Source organism: Aulostomus chinensis, chromosome 18 (assembly GCF_037954235.1).
Source record: "Aulostomus chinensis isolate RoL2024-O1b breed Wild chromosome 18, RoL_Achi_v1.0, whole genome shotgun sequence".
Taxonomy (NCBI): Eukaryota; Metazoa; Chordata; class Actinopteri; order Syngnathiformes; family Aulostomidae; genus Aulostomus; species Aulostomus chinensis.
Window position 1 is genome coordinate 1,325,650 of NC_141337.1, and position 19,999 is coordinate 1,345,648.

The following is a 19,999-nucleotide window of genomic DNA, read 5'->3' on the forward strand; positions in this document are numbered from 1 at the left end:
GCTGCTGATGACCTTTGAAGTTTGTGCTCTCACTTACAGATCAAAGACCTCCATTTCTTTCCTGTCAGGAGCTGAACCCCCCCCCCAGGAAGAATCCCTGACTATTGATGTGTCACGAGGTCACGGCCATCTTGAGTTAATGTGAAGTGCTGAGATGAAAAACACTCCTACACCGCCCCCTGGTGGGCTGGCCTGGAGCTGCACCGGCGTGACTGAACAGAGAGAGAGGGCTTTAAATTAATTTATTTAAAAAAAGCATTTCTCCACTGAAGCAGAACAAACATTGTTTTTTTTCTTTGACTATTGTTTTGGAACGTGTACAATCAGAAAGACTCGCCAGGTCGCTGGAACAGAGTAAAATAATCAAGCAAATGGGGGGGGGTCTGCCAACACCACAACGTCAACACGGCCGAGAGGAAGAGGAGGAGGAGGAAGATGACAAAAAGAATGAAAACACAAACATTGAATCAAGTGCAGGTCTGGTTTGGACAAAGCAGGTCTCTCTCTCTCTCTCTCTCTCTTTTTTCTCCTCCGTTCAATTTACAGTTGATTTGTCGGACACATGCAAGGTCAAAGGTCACGTCTGGAACTACACATGGAGATTTCATATATCAGATATTTGTTCAAGTATTAAAAGATGAAGGTTTAATGAAGCTATTTCATATGGAGATGTCAGAACATGGGGGGGGCAAATAATACACTGGTTCACTTAAAGGAGATGGTGGGGGGTCCTCATTAGCCACCGAAATGTCACCGACCTCGCTGTTTTGTATGTTTAATTAAATTATCTATTTAAGTGAAAATACATTAAAAAATGCTACGCTCCACACCTGAACATCAAAATACTGCATGTCTACGTAGAGCTGCAACAGAGGAGGGGAGGATAGCGAGAGGCTAGCTGCCAGAGGTCAGGAGAATCAGCTGATCCCTTCTGGAGACGCTCGCCGCTCCGTTTGGTCACCACAGCCCCGCCCCCGTGCGTCAGGAGGATCTGAGCTGGCTGCCGGGGTCTCCTATCTGCTCTGAGGTAGATTGGACAGGAAGGAGGCCTCCAGCCCAAGCTGAGTCAGGGTCTCTCCCCGCTGGATCACTTGAGGTCAAAGGTCAGCTCTGTAAGGGTTAATGTTGTTAAGGCTTCCTGTGGTCCTGGTCGTCCCTCTCCTGGCTCAGCGGCTCACAGGCGATGCCCTTCACTCCATCTTTGCCCCGGTTCTGCTTCTACTTGTTCTCAGCATTCCAGTCTTAAAGGGGTGGGCGTGGCTTCGTTGTTACTTGGGGGAAAACTGGAAACGAAACGATTTGTCCCCGTTTGGCACCGCAGGAGTCCGTGATAGAAGCGAGACAAATAAAAGAGGATGGGTGACAGAAAGAAACAGTGGAGGGAGGAGAAGGTGGTGGTGGAGGTGTGTGTGTGTGTGTGTGTGTGTGTGTGTGTGTGTGTGTGAGAGTGTGTTGCAGGCTAGTTGTGGCTGCCTTGATCATTAGCTGCAGATGAGTCAGCCATGGTGGCCGTGGTGAGCACCGCCTCCTCCTCTGATTTCATGCGCTTAGCGTCCGGCTGTGCACTGGCCAGCTGGTCCCCGTTCTGGCGTTTGGTGGGGAGGGAGGGCGAGGCAGAGGCGTGGTCAGCCAGCAGGTGGAGGGGGCTCGCCACAGCTGGAGCTGAACAGCAAGCAAACACACTGTGGTTAGCCAACACGTGTCAGCGGGAGGCCGTGGGCTAGACGGCGGTCTGGCTCACTCCCCGCCGCCACAGGATCACAGACATTTATTAATTCACTGGAGACAAACGAGCTGCTTGATGGCGCGGTTAGTTTACACTTCTCATCTGCTCTTCAGGAACGCCGTCTAAGATACCCGGGTCCCTGTCTTGGTTCCTTCCTGAGCAGCTCGACAGTTCAAGTCATTTACAAAATGCTTCCAGTATTGACGCTGATGTCAGGCGCCCCATCAGCTCGCCAGTGGATGGATTATTTGGGGGTGTTCTCCACCCCTCAGCTCAACTAGCATCTGGATCGAGTCAGACGGGTTCTGATGAGTGAGATCAGTGACGAGCTGTCAAAAAATTCACCTGAGAAATGGGAGTGACCCGCACAAAACCAACCAACTCAACCTTTCTACAACCTGGCGTTTAGAAACAAACGTTTCATGAGGTTGTTGCCTGTCTCACCTGAGCTGGCGGCGCCCTGGATGGCAGTGGTGATGCTGTGGGTGCCGTTCTGCGTGATGGCCTTGACAGGCAGCTGGTGCTGCCCCACTGGCGCCTGCTGCACGATGGTTACAGTCTGCAGGGGCGTGGCCGACGGCGAGCTCTGGATGATGCGGCTGGAGCCTCCTATAGAGGTGATGGTGGGGACGGCCTCCACCTTGACTGAGGACACAACGGCAGTCAAACATCAGTGGGCGGGACATGAGGTGCTGCTACACCTAATCATGTGACTCACGTATATCGAGCTGCAGCCAACCCCTGATCCCCAATGGCTCACCTTTGACCTCGGCGTGCTCTCCGTTCTCCTGCGGTTCGGTCTTGGCAATGATGGTGGTTGGCTGGGCGATGACAGGGCTGAGGGACGCCGCGGGGATCTGCTGCAAGACGTGGACCGTCTGGACGGCAGGCTGTGAGGCGCTGGTGCTGACCGGCGAGGCCATGGTGTAGGTGACCGGCTTCAGGGTCTGAGGTAACTGCCCCTGGACCGCGATTAGAACTGGCTGGCTGTTCACCGGCGAGCCTGAAAAGTCCAAGTTTGTCAATCATTTCTTTGAATTTTTTCTTCTCAGAAAACCTCGGAATGCCGTTTTTTTCCAATTCATAAAAAGTTGAGACGCAGAAACTGAACCTGCTGTGTTTTGTGCAAAGCGTGCTTCTTGGATAACTGCCAGTTTGGGCTGGACCGCCGTGGTGGGGGCTGCGGTGGGAGTGGAGGCGGTTTCCAGCTCCAGGGGAACCGGGGAACCCTCCCGTGATAGGCTGTCGGGGGTCTGAACGCCGCTGGAGTGAGCTGAGAGCACCCCCGAGTGGTTGGGAGAGGCCGGAGCACTCCTGGGGGAGAACGACCGAACATTTAGACAAGAAATATCAAACACACAGACGGAGTGCGTGAGTGGAGCCAGACCTGGAGGACAGAGGTCCGTGTGGGGTCCTGAAGCAGGGGACCCCCCGGGGCCTTCGTTTCCTAAATGCCTGCTCGATGAGCTTGCCCTCGGAGGACGGGTCTATCCTCCAGAACGAACCTTTGCCGGGTTCCTCCTGTGACCGCGCCACTTTGATGAAGTAACGGTTCAACGACAAGTTGTGACGGATCGAATTCTGCCGCAGAGAAACGGAACGTCAGAACCAGACTTTTGTTTCCTGGAGCCACAAACACGCAGCACAAGAACCGGTTCACTCTCCACCAGCGGTCAGGAGGGCTGGAGCCTGAATTCTTACATTCTGTACACAGCGGCAACAGAGTTCCTCCATTTGTCTCTGGGGTTTTACAAAAATACAACAGGCAACCAGAAAGCTGCTGAACGCCGTCATCAGATGGAGGAAGTGAGGTTTGGAGCTCCCGCACTCACCTGCCAGCCCTTGTCAGCTGTTCTGTAGTACGGATAATTCTTGGTGATGTGATTGTAGATTCCATTGAGTGTGAGCTGCTTATCCGGCGCCAGTGTGATGGCCTGGACGATCAGCTGAGCGTAGGAGTACGGCGGTTTGGAGTCGTCCTGTGGAGCACAAACACGTCACTCGCCAGTTCAGGTAAATCTCGGTGTTTGGGTGGTTTACGGTTGGCAGTAGGAAACGTGAATGCAGGTTTTGTCAGTCAACATGCCGCTTTTTCTCTGTATGTTAAATACAAATAGAAAATTAGTATTTTAGTAAAAACAGGAGAGGCAAGGAAGCAGAATCAAATCCTGAAGTGATGAAATGTTGAAGTGAATAATGAAACTCAGCAGCCAGAGCCGTCCAGACGGCTGTCGGCATCACCAGCTTCATATCAAACCGACGCCAAACGCCAGACTAAATGAATAGAAGACGCTGAGACGAGCAGTCTCATAGCGACGTCAACAGCTGTCCGGCAATCATTACCGTCCCCGGTGACTCGGACCACTTACAGACTTGGACCGCTTCTTCTGGGTGTTTTTATTGAATCGTGGTGTTTTTCTTGGTCGCTAACTCGACTCCGACTGCCACGCTTGCGACTCGTCAGTGACGTAACTCCTCCCACACTTTGTGTGATTGGATAATTAATCAGCGATCTCCATTAAACTGATTGGAGGATTCTGAAACCAAGCTTCTGGCCCTCTGAGTGGCGGCTTCACGTGTGAACGCACCGGTGACTGGAGTTCTTCAGCTGGTTTCAGCGAAGCTCACCTGCTGGGTGTCCTCAGTCAAATCCTCCCGTGATTTTCTGGGATGCTGATTTTGACCAGGCTTTGAAGCTCCATTATGAACCTTTTAAACCTTCAACAGTAAAGATGAACTTTTTCTGTTTACTGTGCAGGACATAAACCCCACTGTGACGTGTGTTCACGCTCCACGTTGCTCTGGTCATCATCGAGTGGTCTGGCTTCCTGTTGTTGTTCTCCAGTCACCAAACCAAAGTCAACTTGTGTCACAGGCCTCACCTTGGGACTGTCCCCTCCTGATGCCTCTTTGTCGTTCTCCGGCTGAGAGTTGTCATTGATGAGCTGCAGCTCAGCAGAGCTGACCATACGACCCCCCATCCTGTAGCCGGAGGAGCCGGCCCCCCGCGGGCTCGACGGGCACGAGTTAGCAGCACTGCAGGACAGAGACACGACTGTCAGGACCATCAGGACAGCAACAGGCTGGATCGAGCTCTGAAACCCAAGATAAAACGAAGACGCACGACTACGTGCCTCGGCCCGTCTGCAGTAACAGACGTGTGCCACCGACACCTGCTAGGGCCTAAAATACTGCAGTAACTCCAGGAATTGCAGTAATCACAGTTGTGTTTACTGATCCAGTATAGAGACGGATTCAGCAGAGCTGAATATGGTGTCAGTCCTCAGGAGGTCCAGATGCTTAACATGTCTCCTCTGGACAAAAATACCTGCCCACACCTGGTTTCTGTCTGCCGTGGCAACAGCTTTAATCAGCGTTCACGCTCCGGTCACATGACCCCACAGAAGACATGAATGTACGCACTGACGGGTTAACGCGGTCATTTAACTCCAGTGCTGCCGACCTCAGAGCTCCACCACCACCAATCGTCTCAGACGAGAGAGAGAGAGCACGTTTGAGTGACGCTCCAACATCGTTCAGCAGGGACGAGCGTGGAAAAACAAAAACAGACCACAGCTAAAAATGGAACAGAGCGGACGCCAAATACTGGATGTTTCTAAAACATTTGTAAAAGTCCAGAAATCAGATATTTATTGTTGTTTTCTCTTCATTCATGAAGACACGACTCAGGAATTAAATCTATAGATTCTCTCTCTCTATAGATAGATATCATCACATACACACACACACACACACACACACACACACACACACATATATGTGTGTGTGTGTATATATATATATATATATATATATATACACACACACACACGTATATATATATATACACACACACACACACACGTATATATATATATACACATGTATATATATATACACATGTATATATATATACACACACACACACACACACACGTATGTGTGTATGTACATACACACGTATGTATATACACACGTATGTATATACACACGTATGTATGTATGTATGTATATATATGTATACATACATACATACATGTGTATATATATGTATATATATATATATATGTGTATATATATGTATATATATATATATGTGTATATATATGTATATATATATATATATGTGTATATATATGTATATATATATATATGTGTATATATATGTATATATGTATATGTGTATATATATGTATATATGTATATGTGTATATATATGTATATATGTATATGTGTATATATATATATATGTATATGTGTATATATATATATATATATGTATATGTGTATATGTATATGTGTATATATATATATATATATATATATATATATATATATATATATATATATATATATGTATGTATGTATGTATGTATGTATGTATGTATGTATGTATGTGTGTGTGTGTGTGTGTGTGTGTGTGTGTGTGTATATGTATCTCTCTCTCTCTCTCTCAAAGTCAATATCTGACAGTACCGCTGCTCTACTGCACCCTCACTCCTACGCCGCCATGGTCTTAACCAGAGGAAACCAAGACCACCAGGTTTTAAGCAGGTTTACTGGTGTTGACATTCATCTGCATGCGTGGCGAGTGTGTGACACTCATCTTCGCGGACACACTTGTACGTTACTGGCTGAGCTATCACTCATTTCCACTGTTGGCGGGTCACCTCAGACCACCTGGCCGGTTCAGCCCTCAGCCTCCACCAGACAGGGACCTGCTTGGCTCCTGGCCATCTGTCTCAGATCAGACGCAGGCTGAGAGGATCTCAGTCTGGGATGGAGAGGCTCCCTCGCTGCCCAGGCTGGGTCAACTAAGCCTAAGCTGATCCTCCTATAGGAGCCGAGTCAAGATCAGCTGACACGTCAAGGTCACCTCAGGCGTGACCTTTCTTCTACTACGTGGTGATTAATCCTGATGCTTGTGTTACTGCTTCTACTCTGGATTTAAGAGTCAGATTTGCCTGCAGGTACCTGATAGTGCCAGTGGGCGACGGCAGCGGGCTCATCAGGTGAGCGATGTTGTCTGGAATGTTGATGGTGAGGGGGGAGATCTGGGGCTGGACTGGTTTCACTGGGGATTCGGGGGCTTCGCGCTTCATCTTCTTGCCACTGGACAAAGTAGTGAAGGTGATCTTGATGTTTGTGCTGGGGAACCGGAACGTGCACCTGCAGAGAGCAGAAACACCGAGCTTCAGACCTGCAAGGGTCCTCAATGAAACACAGACAGAAAGAAAACAGGACTTGGAGAGGAAAAGTGGCTTCAGTGGGCTGCAGACATGTGACAGGCTGAGAGGTTCCACGACGCCGGGTTGTTAGGTCAACACGATGAGGTCATCAAGCACCTGCTGAAGTTTTAACTGGAGATCAAGCTGCATTCACCTTTTAGCCCATCACTTCCACGGTTCATGAGCCTCTCACTGAAATCTGCACAGCCACAGGAGAAACTCGACTAACACAACATACTGAAGTCAGTCAATATTAATCACAGAGCTTTTCCCCGGTTGCTCCCACACCAGGGGGCGCCACCACCATCCGTGGCTGCGCCTGCAGTTCAAACTACCAGAATGAAGCGTTGCTTTGATGTTGGAACCTCACGTGAGGAAACGTTCCCACCACAAACAGAAAACTGGAGCAACAAGAACAGGAGAATCATGATAGGAACCGATTCAGTAAAATCAGACCAACGCCACAGCCAACTGTTGACTGACCCACTCTCAAAATGGAAAAATTCAATTTCACCAAGGTCACACGTTCAGATGTCTTCTTTTAGCTCAGTGACCGAACCCTGAGAAGAGCTTTTCTATTTGATGTACGGACATCAGAAGACGAAGGAACCGTCACTAGCAGGACACAAGGCAGAACACAGTGGAGATCCTTCCTGGCACAGAGGTTCGGTTCTGCTGGGCCTCAACAGAGCCGGCGCCTGCTCCAGAAGAGACGGCCGTGTCCCCTGACACGCGTCAGGCTCTTTGAGGATCTTGACCTGACACCAGCGCTTTCATCAGCGAGGCCACTGACAGCAGCAGCAGCAACTACGTCTAATTTTATAAATGAGTGTGATTCACACGCCACTGACGTCACGCCTCCAGCAGCCACATCAGTACTTTAGTCTCTACCTGCTCTGACATCACTTCCTTCTTTATTTGTTCCTCCGTCATTGCTCATTAGTCGGAAAACTGAACTACAACCAACCCCCGGCAGGTCGGTGCCTCGTCTAAATGCTCCTGTGACAGCAACAGTAGAGAAGCGCAGAAACACAACTTTCAACTGAAGAACCCCCAGCGCTTCTCTGATGTCATCTGCTCTGGATGATGTCACTCGTCGCTGCACCGTGAAACACTCGATCAGACACGTGTCAGTACCTGGAGCCGAGTCATCGGTTCCACGACCCCTGAATTTACATGATTCTCCTGTCTTGTTTCAGCACCATGACAACCGTCTACAATACACTTAAAACAAACACACACTCTAAGGGGGGTGAGTGTGTGTTTGTGTGTGTGACAGCCCATCTTCATCATGAGTATTACTATATTAATGTCGCTACTTTAATACTTGTAGGATCCACATGTGCCGAGAGAGAAACTTGCTAGCAGCTAAACCCCCCCCCCCCCACAGCAGCCTCCTTATTAACCTCAATTCCCTCCATTAAAATGAGGTCTAAACCACACACACACACAGTTGCTATGCTGCAGAGCTGTGAAGCTTGTTCAACAGAAAACTTTACCCTCCCAACACACACACACACACACCATAGAGTGTAAACAAAGGAGGACAGGAGAGATAGAGTTTGTGGGTGTGAGAGAAGATGGGGGAGGAGGAGGCGGACGGGGGAGTTCTTTTCTCTCTGTTCTGTTTACATCACTACAGAGGAATCCCTGGAATACAACCACGCCGTCTCTGGGCCGGTTCCCTCCTGCTGCTGCGGCGAGCAGCCTTCAAGGTCGTTTAGGTGTCGTCTCTCGCTGGAGGGTTACAGTAACAAACGTGAGCCCCCGAGACCAGTGCGCACGGAGGGGGGGGGGGGGCGTGTCGGTGCTGCCGGGCCGACCTGCACCAGTTAAATCACGAAGCGTGTCACTATGCGGTCATGCTGCTTATAACAGAACCATCAACCTAAATCCCACCAGGGTTCGTTACCCATGCAGTTCCATGACCCGACGTCCTCTGACGCATGGCGCACACGTGAACACCAGCAGGTTCCACGTCTCTTCAGGTTTTTGTTGTGTTTAGATTTACTGCAGTAAAATCGAGTACTTTGAGTTTCACTTTTTCTTTAAATGTTTAAAGTGGGAGGCAACAATGCCTGCAGAACTACACTGGGACACTACCGTTACCGTGGACAAAGTACTGTAGTAGTATGAGAAAAATATTACCACAACACCACTGGGTCACTGCCCCAGGAGCCGCCTGGTGAAACACGACCAACACCAAGTCGAGTCTCCTCAGCCGACCTGAGCGCCGCCGCTTCTGCATTCAAACAACCAGACTTTCCCCAAATCTTCTGGCTTTATTTACATTTCAAATTCCACGACTTTCCCTGCTTCTCCACGAGTGCATGAACGCCCAAAACAAAAGAGAATCTGTCACAATGATGTGGAGAGAAAAAGAAGAAGTTGTTTTAGCTGCCCAGACATCTCACCAAGTCAAAACAAGTTCACTCTTTGTTTCCCAAAGCAAAAAAAAAAAAAAGTGGTTTCAATTTAAAGGATTGTGCAACAGCTGAGAGCGGCGCTGGCGGAGACGCTACACAAACAGCCACTCCGGTGGAGCGAGGCCAGATCGTGGCTGGCGTGCTGGAAGCCTAAATAAACACTGCTGGTGAAAACCAGCTGGTGAGTTTCGTTTCTGGCCAGACTGGAGCAAAGTTCTGGCTGGAAACAGGGAATTCAGGGGTTGGTTAATGAGGAACTGATTGTCTTAAGCGTCTTTTGGTTCAGATTACACACACATTTTGAAACAAGCCAAAAACTGCCATCGTCTATCTGCTGTGGACAGGAACACGAGGAAGGCAAACAACAGCTTCATTGTCATGTCCGCTTGTTCCAATCATCACTTTGGTCAACAGAATCACTGAAACTGAGAAGAGGGAATGTTTCCACATGATGCACTGCTCAATAAAGTGAGGGTTCTAGGAGGAGGTTCCCCTGGACTCCAGATTTCTCACAGCAGCGTTGTTCAGTATCAGCGTTGACGACATGAGGTCACCAGGCGGACTGCGCTGGTCCGTCCACGTCTGCCCAGCTGCATTTATACCTCGAGTCCCGGGAAAAACCCACATTTCTACACTCAGCAAGTACTTCCGCTGGTGCGGGACACTGATTAACAGTTGTAGTTGATCAATGACCGATGAGACACTTGGCAGTCTGTCCCCGGCAGGGCGGAGACCCGGGTTTGTTTACGTTTCGGGGTCGCGGGGAGCTCCATTCACAAACACCCAGGAGCTAACCCTAACGGCAGGTAAACGTGTTTTCGTGACGAATGTTGACAGCATCACCAGGTTAATGCTTTGCCCGCTGAGTGCCCACGAGACAGACGGAAGCAGCACCTTCCAACGTCAACAACAACGGTCCCATAGCCGAGGGCTAGCTTGTTTTAGCTAACTAGCTCCGGTAGAGTCACCGCGGAATGCGGCCCGGCCACGTTAACCGCAGGACGCGAGGTGGAACGAGGGCAGGCGGCTAATTAACATCCTTGCTAACAAGAATGTCAACAAAGACAACTGCACTGGGGGCATGATGCGGATTTCTTGCTAACAAGCTAAAACACGTGGTCCCTCCTGCCCCGCTAACCGCGAGAAACCCAATGTTGATAACATTAGCTGGCGGCTAGCAGCGCTAGCATCCACATGTTGACCGAGGAGGGGAACTTACATTCGGGGCAGCTGCAGAGGAGGGGCGCCCCGTCTCAGGAACACTCCGTCCACAAACACCCCGTTCTTGCCCAGGCACCTCAGGTAGAAGTCGCCGCCGCCGGTGCCGTCGTCGCTGGCGGTGAATATTTCCAGGTGCCTCCGGGAGATGAAGCTGGAGTGGCCCATGCTCACGTCCACGGAGCCTTGCGACGAGTTCCGGCCGACGGTCACCGACCGCTTTTTCATCAGGTATTCGAATTCACGGCCCTCGAGCCGCGCAACCGGCCCGGACGACCCGCTCACCACGGCCATGTTCCGGTACTGTCTCCGAGCGTCGAACACGGGGACAGAAAGCAGCGTGCGCCGGACTGAGACGTTCCAGAGACGCGAGAACGGAACGAATCCACTAACGGGGCATCGAATCCAAAACAGGGATATCGAGGGGAGCGTGCGAGGCCCGGGACAGCGGCTCCGACCACCGCCGAGAGAAAGGGTAGCGGCGAGGGCCAACCAAACAACGCAGGGGGCGGGGCAAGGTTGATTGACAGGTCGCTCCACCAATGAGATAACAGTAATTTGATGCAACTTCGCGAGTTTGACCAATCAGGCGGGAGCCTTCGTCCGAGGACGGATCCAAGGTCGGTTGGTGAGCAGCAGGACGCGCGGCTGCTGCCCGGCGGGCGTGAAGACGCGGCGTTGACGTTTGTGAGGACCGGAGCGACCCGGTCTCCACGCGCTGCCCCTCACCTGTGACCGATATATGATCGATAATCCAGAATCAGCCTCGACAGCACTGCTCAGGGACGTCTCAGAACAGCCGCGCCGGCGGGTTCTTCTGCGGGGTCCGAGCCCACACCACGTCCTCTCGGTCCCCTCAGAATCCAGGCCTGGTGGTCCACGTGGCTTCCTCTGCAGCACCTTCCGACTGAGGTTCGATTTCTTATAACAGATCATCTGTAATCAATGCAAACTCACCACGACGTCATCAGGTTTGATCCTGCAGGTTTGAGATCCAGATTCGGGGGTCTGGGGGTTCTGGGGGCTGACGTACCCCGCCACCTATAGCCCACTTGTTTGTAAACAGAGAGACACTGGCCGCTGGAGGGTGCACGTGCGCGCGTGTCACCGCCCATCAGGTTCTCACACCTGTTGATCAGGTGATCACCTGACATCTACGATCACTTCACCCGCGGACATGCGTCTCTCCGGGGGGGAAAGGCTTCTTCCTGCTGGGTGTTCCTGCTCTTCTCCTGCAGGACGGGAGGTCAAACTGAAGACCAGAGGAGTTGGAATATTTCTTTTGTTTTCTACATCTTTAAAGAGCATTTTTCCTCTCAAATAAAGGAAATAACAGAAGCAGGGGCGTTACTTCGGATCATTTTGTCATTGTTATTATTATTGTAATTATTGTTGTTGTTGTTGTTGTTGTTGTTGTTGTTAGGGCCTGAACCCTGAGGGGAGCAAAGACCCTCCTGTATCTGTTCTGTTTATTTCTTTTTCTTTCTTTCTTTCTACTTCCATCATCTTAGACCTTAATGTGACCCCCTAAACACGCTGAAAAACTCACCACATTTGGCGATCACTTGGGTCTGGAGAGAGATTTGATAACGTAGAAAAATTAACCCCCGAAGTGCCAGAACGTGCTCCACGGCACCACCATGTATCTAAAAATGGCCGCCATGGCCCGTAGGAATGTGGTAGAGACATAGAACCAAAACTCAATGACTGGTCTCATCAAGACCTACCAATCATAGGTGACCCCCCCCCCCCCACCTCAATCCAACAGGAAGTCCATGACACGGACATGAAAGTACGACTCTGCACCAATTTTGGACCCTGAACAAACCCTGTCTCCTCCTGGGGCGTTAATGGGATCGCCTTCAAACTTGAAGACATGACTTGAGATGCTGTGCTGAACAAGAGTTGTTAAAAACTTTGTAATAACTCAAACGTTTAGATTCCATAACCCCCGAAAGTTCCTGTGCCACATTGCACCTTAAAATGTAAACCAGTGGGGAGGAAAACTCTGGACATTTGTGTCAAACTGAGGCTTCTGACGTGGAAACTAGAAGTCTGACCACTTTCCAACCCGCATGACTGGTTTCAGGATCTACAGTATATACGTACAGTTCACTCTATACCAAAAGTCTATGATGTTTGGTGGTACTATCATTTATTTGACAAAAATTATAGGGTATATTTAGGCTGCAGAGGCCCATCCAACACTGCTCGAAGCTTTCATTATTATTATTATTATTATTATTATTATTGCATGTTATTATCTAGTTCCCCTGATAGTGTGAACGTCGCTTCACCAGGATGGGGGCAGGAACTGTACTGATGAGATTGCTTGATATTAAGTGGTGGTAAAACATTTTAGAGCACAAACACGCAGGTTTTTACAGAGCAACATAAACACGACTCTCTGCTTTAACAAGCTTTGCTCTTTACTCCTCTGATGAGCTCGTCACTCATTAAGCTTTACTGTTGTTGGCTTATTTGTTGCCATCAAAAAAATACTTAGATTTAAGTTCATGTTTTTTCCCTCTGAGCCCAATGACTTGACGTCCATCCGCCACTAGGGGGAGACATGCACCCTCCCAACCCTCCTCAGGGCGATGTCATGTAGCCACCAGCCATTTTGAGCTGCTAGAGTGAAGGAGAAACACTAGCAGAGTGATAAAAGCAGCAGCATCACGTCATCACCTGACCACGGTTGGTCCGAGGGCCTCCAGGTGAACCCCTTGGGATGAGGGGTACCCCTTATGACCTTGAAGGATTCTGGACTTCAGTGCTAAAGGGACCAAAATCTAATTAGGACAAACTCGAATACTCGTCAGTGTCCAGAAAATCATTTGGATCCAAACATTTATGTGGTCATTATGGCAATAATGAGATACTGCACTTGTGTTCATCAGAATGTTTACTTTGCAGAACAAGTATTTTCCTAATATCAAAGTAAATTAAAGAATATATTTCTTTGTTTTTACTCCAACTTCCAAATTTCACCGTTCAGCACCACATCGATGGTGTTGATCAGGTGTCCGTCCATCCCTCCCTCCATCCATCATCCATCCATCCTTCATCCATCATCCATCCCTCCATGTTCCCCCTCTTCTCCTGTTGAGGGTGGTGGGGGTGGAGCCTATCCCAGCAGCCTTCCCCCTGGACAGGTCACCAGTCCATGGCAGGGCCAACACATAGAGACAGACAACCATTGGCTCTCCCAGCCACGCCTACGGTCAATTTAGAGTCTGGATTAACCTGGTCCCTCTTGATGTCTTTGGACTGTGGAGGAAGCTGGAGTACCAGAGAGAACCCAGCAGGAACAGGGAGAACATGGAGACTCACCCAGAAAGACCCCGTGCTGCAGCCGGGGCTCCACCCACAACCTTCTTGATGGGGGGCCACCGTGAGGACCACTGCTCCACCGGGCCGCCTTGATCGGTTGTTTGAATGAAAGTCACAGTCATACATGGTTTTTGTTTGGTCGCCTGAGAGGCGTTCACGGCCAGTTGGGCTCAAACGAGAAGCTCAAGACTGCTGATGTGTAAGAACGCCAGTTAGCTCAGCACAATGAATGGTATTTGGTGGGAAGTGTTAGCATAGCTCTTTGCTTTCATTGATATAACAATTAAATGATAAATAAGAGTGTGGCGGTGCTGATGGACCGTGAGGCCTCTTCTTGGTCTACGGTGCAAACATTTTCTGATGTTCTGAAACAGCAATACGCCATGATGGAACCGGACCGGCCTCATTTACATACTTCCGCACCTGCTAGCACAGGTGCAGCGCAGGTTGATTCGGTGAGTGAACGGCAAGGACACTTGGACCCACATCACCACGTATGAATAAACATCCTTGGATCTTTGTTCTGGATCTCTTTAGGTCTGCCCCCTAGTTTGTCTCGTAGTAAATCTGGTTCATCCGCTGAGGCTCCGTCTGCTAACGACCATCAAGTCTTCGTCAAGGCTCTTTGTGACCACGCGATCCACAACATGAACATCGGCCCTGAATTACCTGCAAACACGTGTCCTATACGCTAACCGCCTGTAGGAGCCTGGTGGATTTATCGCTTTCTAAGTCAAAGCTCCGGGGATGAATTTGAGACGAGTGCATTTGTGATTAAGATCATAATGACATATAGCTTCAAGACAACTGGGGCTTGTGAGCGTCAGAGAGAAGGAGGCGTCCCCTGGGGGGCTGAGCGGCGGGGTTTCCATCCCCATTACGCCTCCTCCATTTCCTCTCTCAGGGGCAGCAACCAAATGGACGCATTAATAACACTCGCCGTGTGTGAGGCGGCTAATGGAGCCTTGAGTGCTGATTAAGGCTGCAAAGAACTGGGCGTGGACGAGGAAGAGGAGGAGGAGGAGGAGGAGGAGGAGGAGGTGCATCCTCTTCTCTGACTCGTGGCAACAAACTGAAACACAGATCCAGTCCAGGAAAACTGCTTATTGGCAAAATCCTTCTTTGGGTAGTGGAGACAGTATTCAGATACTCAACGCTCCCCTCCAAACGTGTATTACTGCATACAGGAATACCCTAATGAATACTAGAATGTGGATCTGATATTGCTTCAACAGAAAGTATGTGTTTAATTACCACAGTGAAACCCTTCAACTGCTTCTTCTCCCTCATGAAAGAACTTAAAAAAAAAAGTCAATATTTTTCATTTCAAAAGTTTCAAGACCTGAGACGTCTTCAACTCCCCAGTAGGATGGGTGGTGTCCTCGCCGGCGTCCGGCTGGCTGTCATCAAGCCCTGATTACACACTGATTCTTCCTGACAATTAGCTCAGCACACACACACACACACACACACACACACACACACTGCTATATTTCTGATGCATTTCCAGTCTGCTTGTACTTTTATTTCTGTCTCATTCTGATGTTTTTCTCGTTTTTTTGTTTTTTCCAAAAAGTGACTGCTGCATATTGGACCAACCTCCAAACCATTTGTGATGTCACACACTGACACCTCAACCACTGTCAAACGAACCAATCATTCTACACTGGCAAGCTGCGGGACGTGAAGTACCAGTATCACAGTACTAGTACCAATACCACACTCTCAATGTCCTACACTGAAAATGTTACTCGAGTAAAAAAAAAAAAAAAACCCTAATGAGGAAAATGTGCTTAAAACATAAAGTAGTAAAAGATCCAGAGAGTGAGGAAATGTTTGAGCAACTTTACTAATGTAGGTGTGTGTTCCTTCAGCCTGCATACATCATGAGAACCATGTTTACTCTGTGTTGGTGGAACCGCTGGCGATACCCGTGAAGGGAAACCCCGCTGCCTGTTTGGCTTGTTCTCACTCAACATTCAAGTCTTTCTCAAGGTCGTTTGGTGACTGAATTCAAGTAAAACTCTCACATTCAGGTTTTGAAATATAAATATCAACTCACATGATGAAAACAAGAACCACAAAGAATGAAGTATCGTCACAGAACCACTTCCACCCAATCAAAGTGCTGAGAAGTTCTTCCACTCCACGTACTCCCGTCCAGCTGACCCAGTTCTGAGCCTCTCCAGAGTTGATCATGGAGTTAGAACCTTCCCTGAGGAGGAACCTCCAGGTGAACCACAGGTGGACAGGTCCAGTTGTGAGGCATCGGCTTCTTCATCACCATCAGCTCAGTCTGGTGTCTCCTCATCGTCACAGGAAGTCCTGTCCTGTCAGGAGGTCCAGCTCGTCCTCAGGCACCATCAGGTTCCCCAGGTACCAGAATATCCAGAACACCAGGCTGAGGAAGATCAGCAGCGGTCCAGATAGCACAAAAAAGTCCCAGAAGCTCAGCGGTGCGATGATTCCGATGAGGAAGAGGAGGAGTCCCACCACGTCGATAATCACAGCCAGCGACAGGAAGAAAGAGGTGCACTTGTTTCGCTCCATTGCGGGTCTGGGTGACGGTTCCAGGTGGAGGTGACGGTCTGACGGGAGGCAGAGCAGCTGGCTTCACAAGAGCACCTGTGGATCATTGTTCTTTCGCAGCAGAACACCTCTCATCAGTCCGGTCGCCCAGGACTCGGTGGCAGGACTGGAATCCAACCACACCCGTCCGTCTTCATTCCTCTGCAGGGCTGACTTGTTTCACACCTGCTACGCTGTTGAGGCAGCATATCACCTCACTGTCTGTCAGCGCCGCCACACGTTTACGCAAATGCATTTCACAGTAGCCGTGTGGCGTGTGTGCGCGCTGACAGCGCTCAGCTTGCTTCGATTCGCTGAGGCCCTGCTGATGTTTTTTTAATTTTATCAGAAAATTCATTCTTGACACATGTAGACTGACCCTCAGAAAACGTACTAAATACTAAATAGGTAATAATCCATCCATCCATTTTCTATACCACTTATCCGTTAAGGGTCAAGGGGCGTGGGCGGGTGGAGCCTATCCCAGCTGACACTGGGCAAGAGGCGGGGTCCCCTTTTGTAGTAATCATTATTCTTAAAGGAACATTCCCCCTTTGAAAGATTCTTATTGTCCTTCATCCCTAGAGACAGATAAGAAGACAGAGACACTCCCCTACATAGCATAGCATTCCTGATCCAGGCTAGTTAGCTTAGCACAATGAGTGGTACTTGGTTGGAAGTGTTAGCATCAGCTAGCTCAGGTCCAGGATGCTGGTGTGTCCAGCAGGAATCCTCCTCCTCATCATCATCAGTAGCAGCAGTCGCTCTTCTAGTCCTCAACAAACCTTTGGTTCTGTTGACCCAAGTTCCAGTGGAGCTTTGGAGGTGCTGCGTCAAATCACTGCTCCCAGTCAGGAAAGTAGTTCCGGCTACGTGTCCGATTCTACCACTACAACGTCTCCTCATGTTAAACTGGTATTCATCACCATGGTTACACACAACCCTCCTGATATTAATGCAGGCAGAGAGGGAGCTATGCTAACAATTCCCACCCACTACCAGTCATTGTGCTAAGCTAACTAGCCTGGACCTGAGCTAGCTGATGCTAATACTTCCCACCCACTACCAGTCACTGTGACTGAGAGGAAAGACACATAATAGAAGCTTCTCTGCTATTCGTCTCCTGGTATGTTGGTTGAAATGAAGCACAGCTGATTAATTACAATCAATGAAATGAATTTCATGAACCTGCCGTATCCTGTCAGTCACATTAACTCAGCGTGGAACCAACATGGAGGTGTGGCCTAACTCAAAGGACCTGCCTCAGAGGAGACTATTCCCAGAGTGTAATTAGATAGATACAGTAGTCGTACAGGCGGATCCTTTGTTGTGTTTGTGGTGTTTGTTTAGCAACACTTCAACGCCGCCAAGAACCAGTCGGACCAGAGTTCACGCTGCTTTGACAGCAAATCAAACATGAAGTGTCTTTACTCAGGACAGTCTGATGGGTGAGACGAGGCATTTCTGAACAAACAGGAAAAGAAATATAGTTTGAGAGAGCAGGGATCCGCCAGAACCAGTCAGATCTACAGAAATGCAGGATCCACCCGGCAGGTGAGCAGGCTCCTCCACCACCACCAGCTGGTAGACAGAAACACAACGGTCAGACCAGGGAGAAACGTCTCGCCCTTCATTGTAAATCCAACATGTGACAGATTCCAGTGCTGTTTGAACCCAGGGTGGATGACTTGTAGGTCACAAAGTAGAGATTATCAGGATGATGTTCCTGGGGTAGCAGGGCTGGATTAGCGCACCTGTGGCTACCGTGACTTCTCTTTCTATTACACATTTATTCACTTGTGGGGAGAAACCCTCCATTTAGCATCAGTCACCTGCGGTCACCAGCCCTGGTTAGTGACGACGTCAACTTCTCTCACCACGACCAGACATGCCAGTGTCTGCATTGTGTCCCCGCGTCCCTGACCCAAAAGTTTAGAAGGGTTCCTCCCTGCCTACAGACCCAGACGTCCCAAACTGGTGCCAGTTCTTCTCACTGCAGTGAAAACCACCGCAAGTTTCACTGAAAAAAACAGAAACTCCCGGCGCTTTCTCAATAAAAGCTGCAACAGTTATCATCACTATGGCGAGAGAGTCTGGATAATTCTGACCTGAGTCTGGTGCCTCTGCTGCTCGCTTGTTGTTCGTAGCTACGCTCACATCACATGCATTACATCCCTCCGCTGTATATTTATACTACTTCCTGCCCCCCACCCGCTTTTACTGATGTATCAAGCCTGGATGTGAGCGAAAGACTGAATATTGTCCATATAAACCACATGGTATTACATACATGTGTCCATCACAACAACCTTTGTTTTGGGTCTAAACTTTGTGTGTGTGTGTGTGTGTGTGTGTGTGGGGGGGGGGGGGGGGGTATAGAGGCTTCAGCATCCATGAATCCAAATCCTGGCTGCACCCCTGCACCTGAACGTCACTCCAGGTCTGTGACTGAGTTTAGTTTGGTTGATTACTAGTAATCGTGAGTAACTCGAAGCGTGTAGTCGCGTGTGCTCGTGTGTACTCGTGTCCCACCGACCTCCGGACCCTCGTACCGTTCACAGATTCAGGTGGAGGCGGTCAGGCTCGCGGGCTTCCCGTCTTCCTCGGCCCCCCCGGTGGGGGAGTCCAGGCTGCCGTCGTAGCCCTCGTTGTAGTAGGAGGTGCTCTTGCCCCACGTCACCCTGCCGGCCTGGTGAGGGGCCGCGCCCCCCGGGCTGCAGCTCCTCACGCCGTCCTGCCCCCGCAGCTTCAGGCTCAGGTGTTCCGACAGCTTCCGGGCCAGTCGCGCCATGCTGCTACTCTTCCCCGCGTCCTCCTCCGGCGACACCCGCAGGTTGCCCACGTACCACATGAGCCAGAAGCCCAGGCTGACGAAGACGAGCAGCGCGCCCGTGTAGATCAGGAAGTCCCCGTAGAACCGGCCCTCCACGCGCAGGTTGGCGAAAACCCCGACAAGCAGAACGACAAGGCCGACGACATCAAAGAGCAGCGCGAGGAAGAACAGAGAAACGCAGCTGCCGAGGAACGTTCTCACCCCCATGATGGTGGAACCATGACTGGAGTAGCGGCCCGGGAGGATGCTGAGTCCGCGTACCTGCGCGCACCTGCAGAAACGCCCCAACTACACACACAGACACACACACCCACGCTGCGCGCGCCCCGGAGACTCGTCTCTAGGTAAACACTCCAGGTCAAAGTCCGGGATGCAAACAGCCTCCAGGATTTGACTGGTAAATCGTCGCTGGCAGCGTCTGAAACCCCGACTCACGCACCCACGCCGGTGTGGTCACCGCAGAACCCCGCCTGACCTGAGAACAACAGTTTTCTTCTCAGTGTTTCTTTCTTTCTTTTTTGTAAGAAACGCGTCTCTATGGAAACAGAACAGCTGTGCTTGAAATATACTTTATTAATGTTGAGACTATGAGTTCATGAAGCTCAGCTCCTCCTGACACTGGGACGGTTCAAACAGAACGACTGATGATGACGTCATCTTGTTTCCC

The 19,999-nt window shown here is 49.9% G+C and overlaps 2 protein-coding genes across 3 annotated transcripts; both read right to left on the reverse strand.

The window, feature by feature from the left end:
* Window positions 1-233: 233 nt before the first annotated feature.
* On the reverse strand, window positions 234-11,094 carry foxk2b (forkhead box K2b). The gene is made up of 9 exons (XM_086185330.1): window positions 10,600-11,094; window positions 6,701-6,895; window positions 4,609-4,762; window positions 3,559-3,705; window positions 3,114-3,307; window positions 2,838-3,040; window positions 2,487-2,729; window positions 2,171-2,371; window positions 234-1,662 (listed from the first exon to the last, which is right to left on the reverse strand). Exons 1-9 carry the CDS (start codon window positions 10,890-10,892, stop codon window positions 1,460-1,462), a joined length of 1,833 nt encoding a protein of 610 aa, XP_086041456.1. The 5' UTR covers window positions 10,893-11,094; the 3' UTR covers window positions 234-1,459.
* Window positions 11,095-16,488: 5,394 nt separating this feature from the next.
* Window positions 16,489-19,722, reverse strand: tmem238l (transmembrane protein 238 like). Of its 2 annotated transcripts, none has more exons than XM_086185810.1 (2): window positions 19,052-19,722; window positions 16,489-18,080 (listed from the first exon to the last, which is right to left on the reverse strand). In XM_086185810.1, exon 1 carries the CDS (start codon window positions 19,537-19,539, stop codon window positions 19,063-19,065), a length of 477 nt encoding a protein of 158 aa, XP_086041936.1. In that variant the 5' UTR covers window positions 19,540-19,722; the 3' UTR covers window positions 16,489-18,080; window positions 19,052-19,062. The 2 variants fall into 2 exon arrangements, with proteins under 2 accessions (XP_086041936.1, XP_086041937.1); XM_086185811.1 differs by having other exon boundaries at window positions 19,036-19,722.
* Window positions 19,723-19,999: the final 277 nt, after the last annotated feature.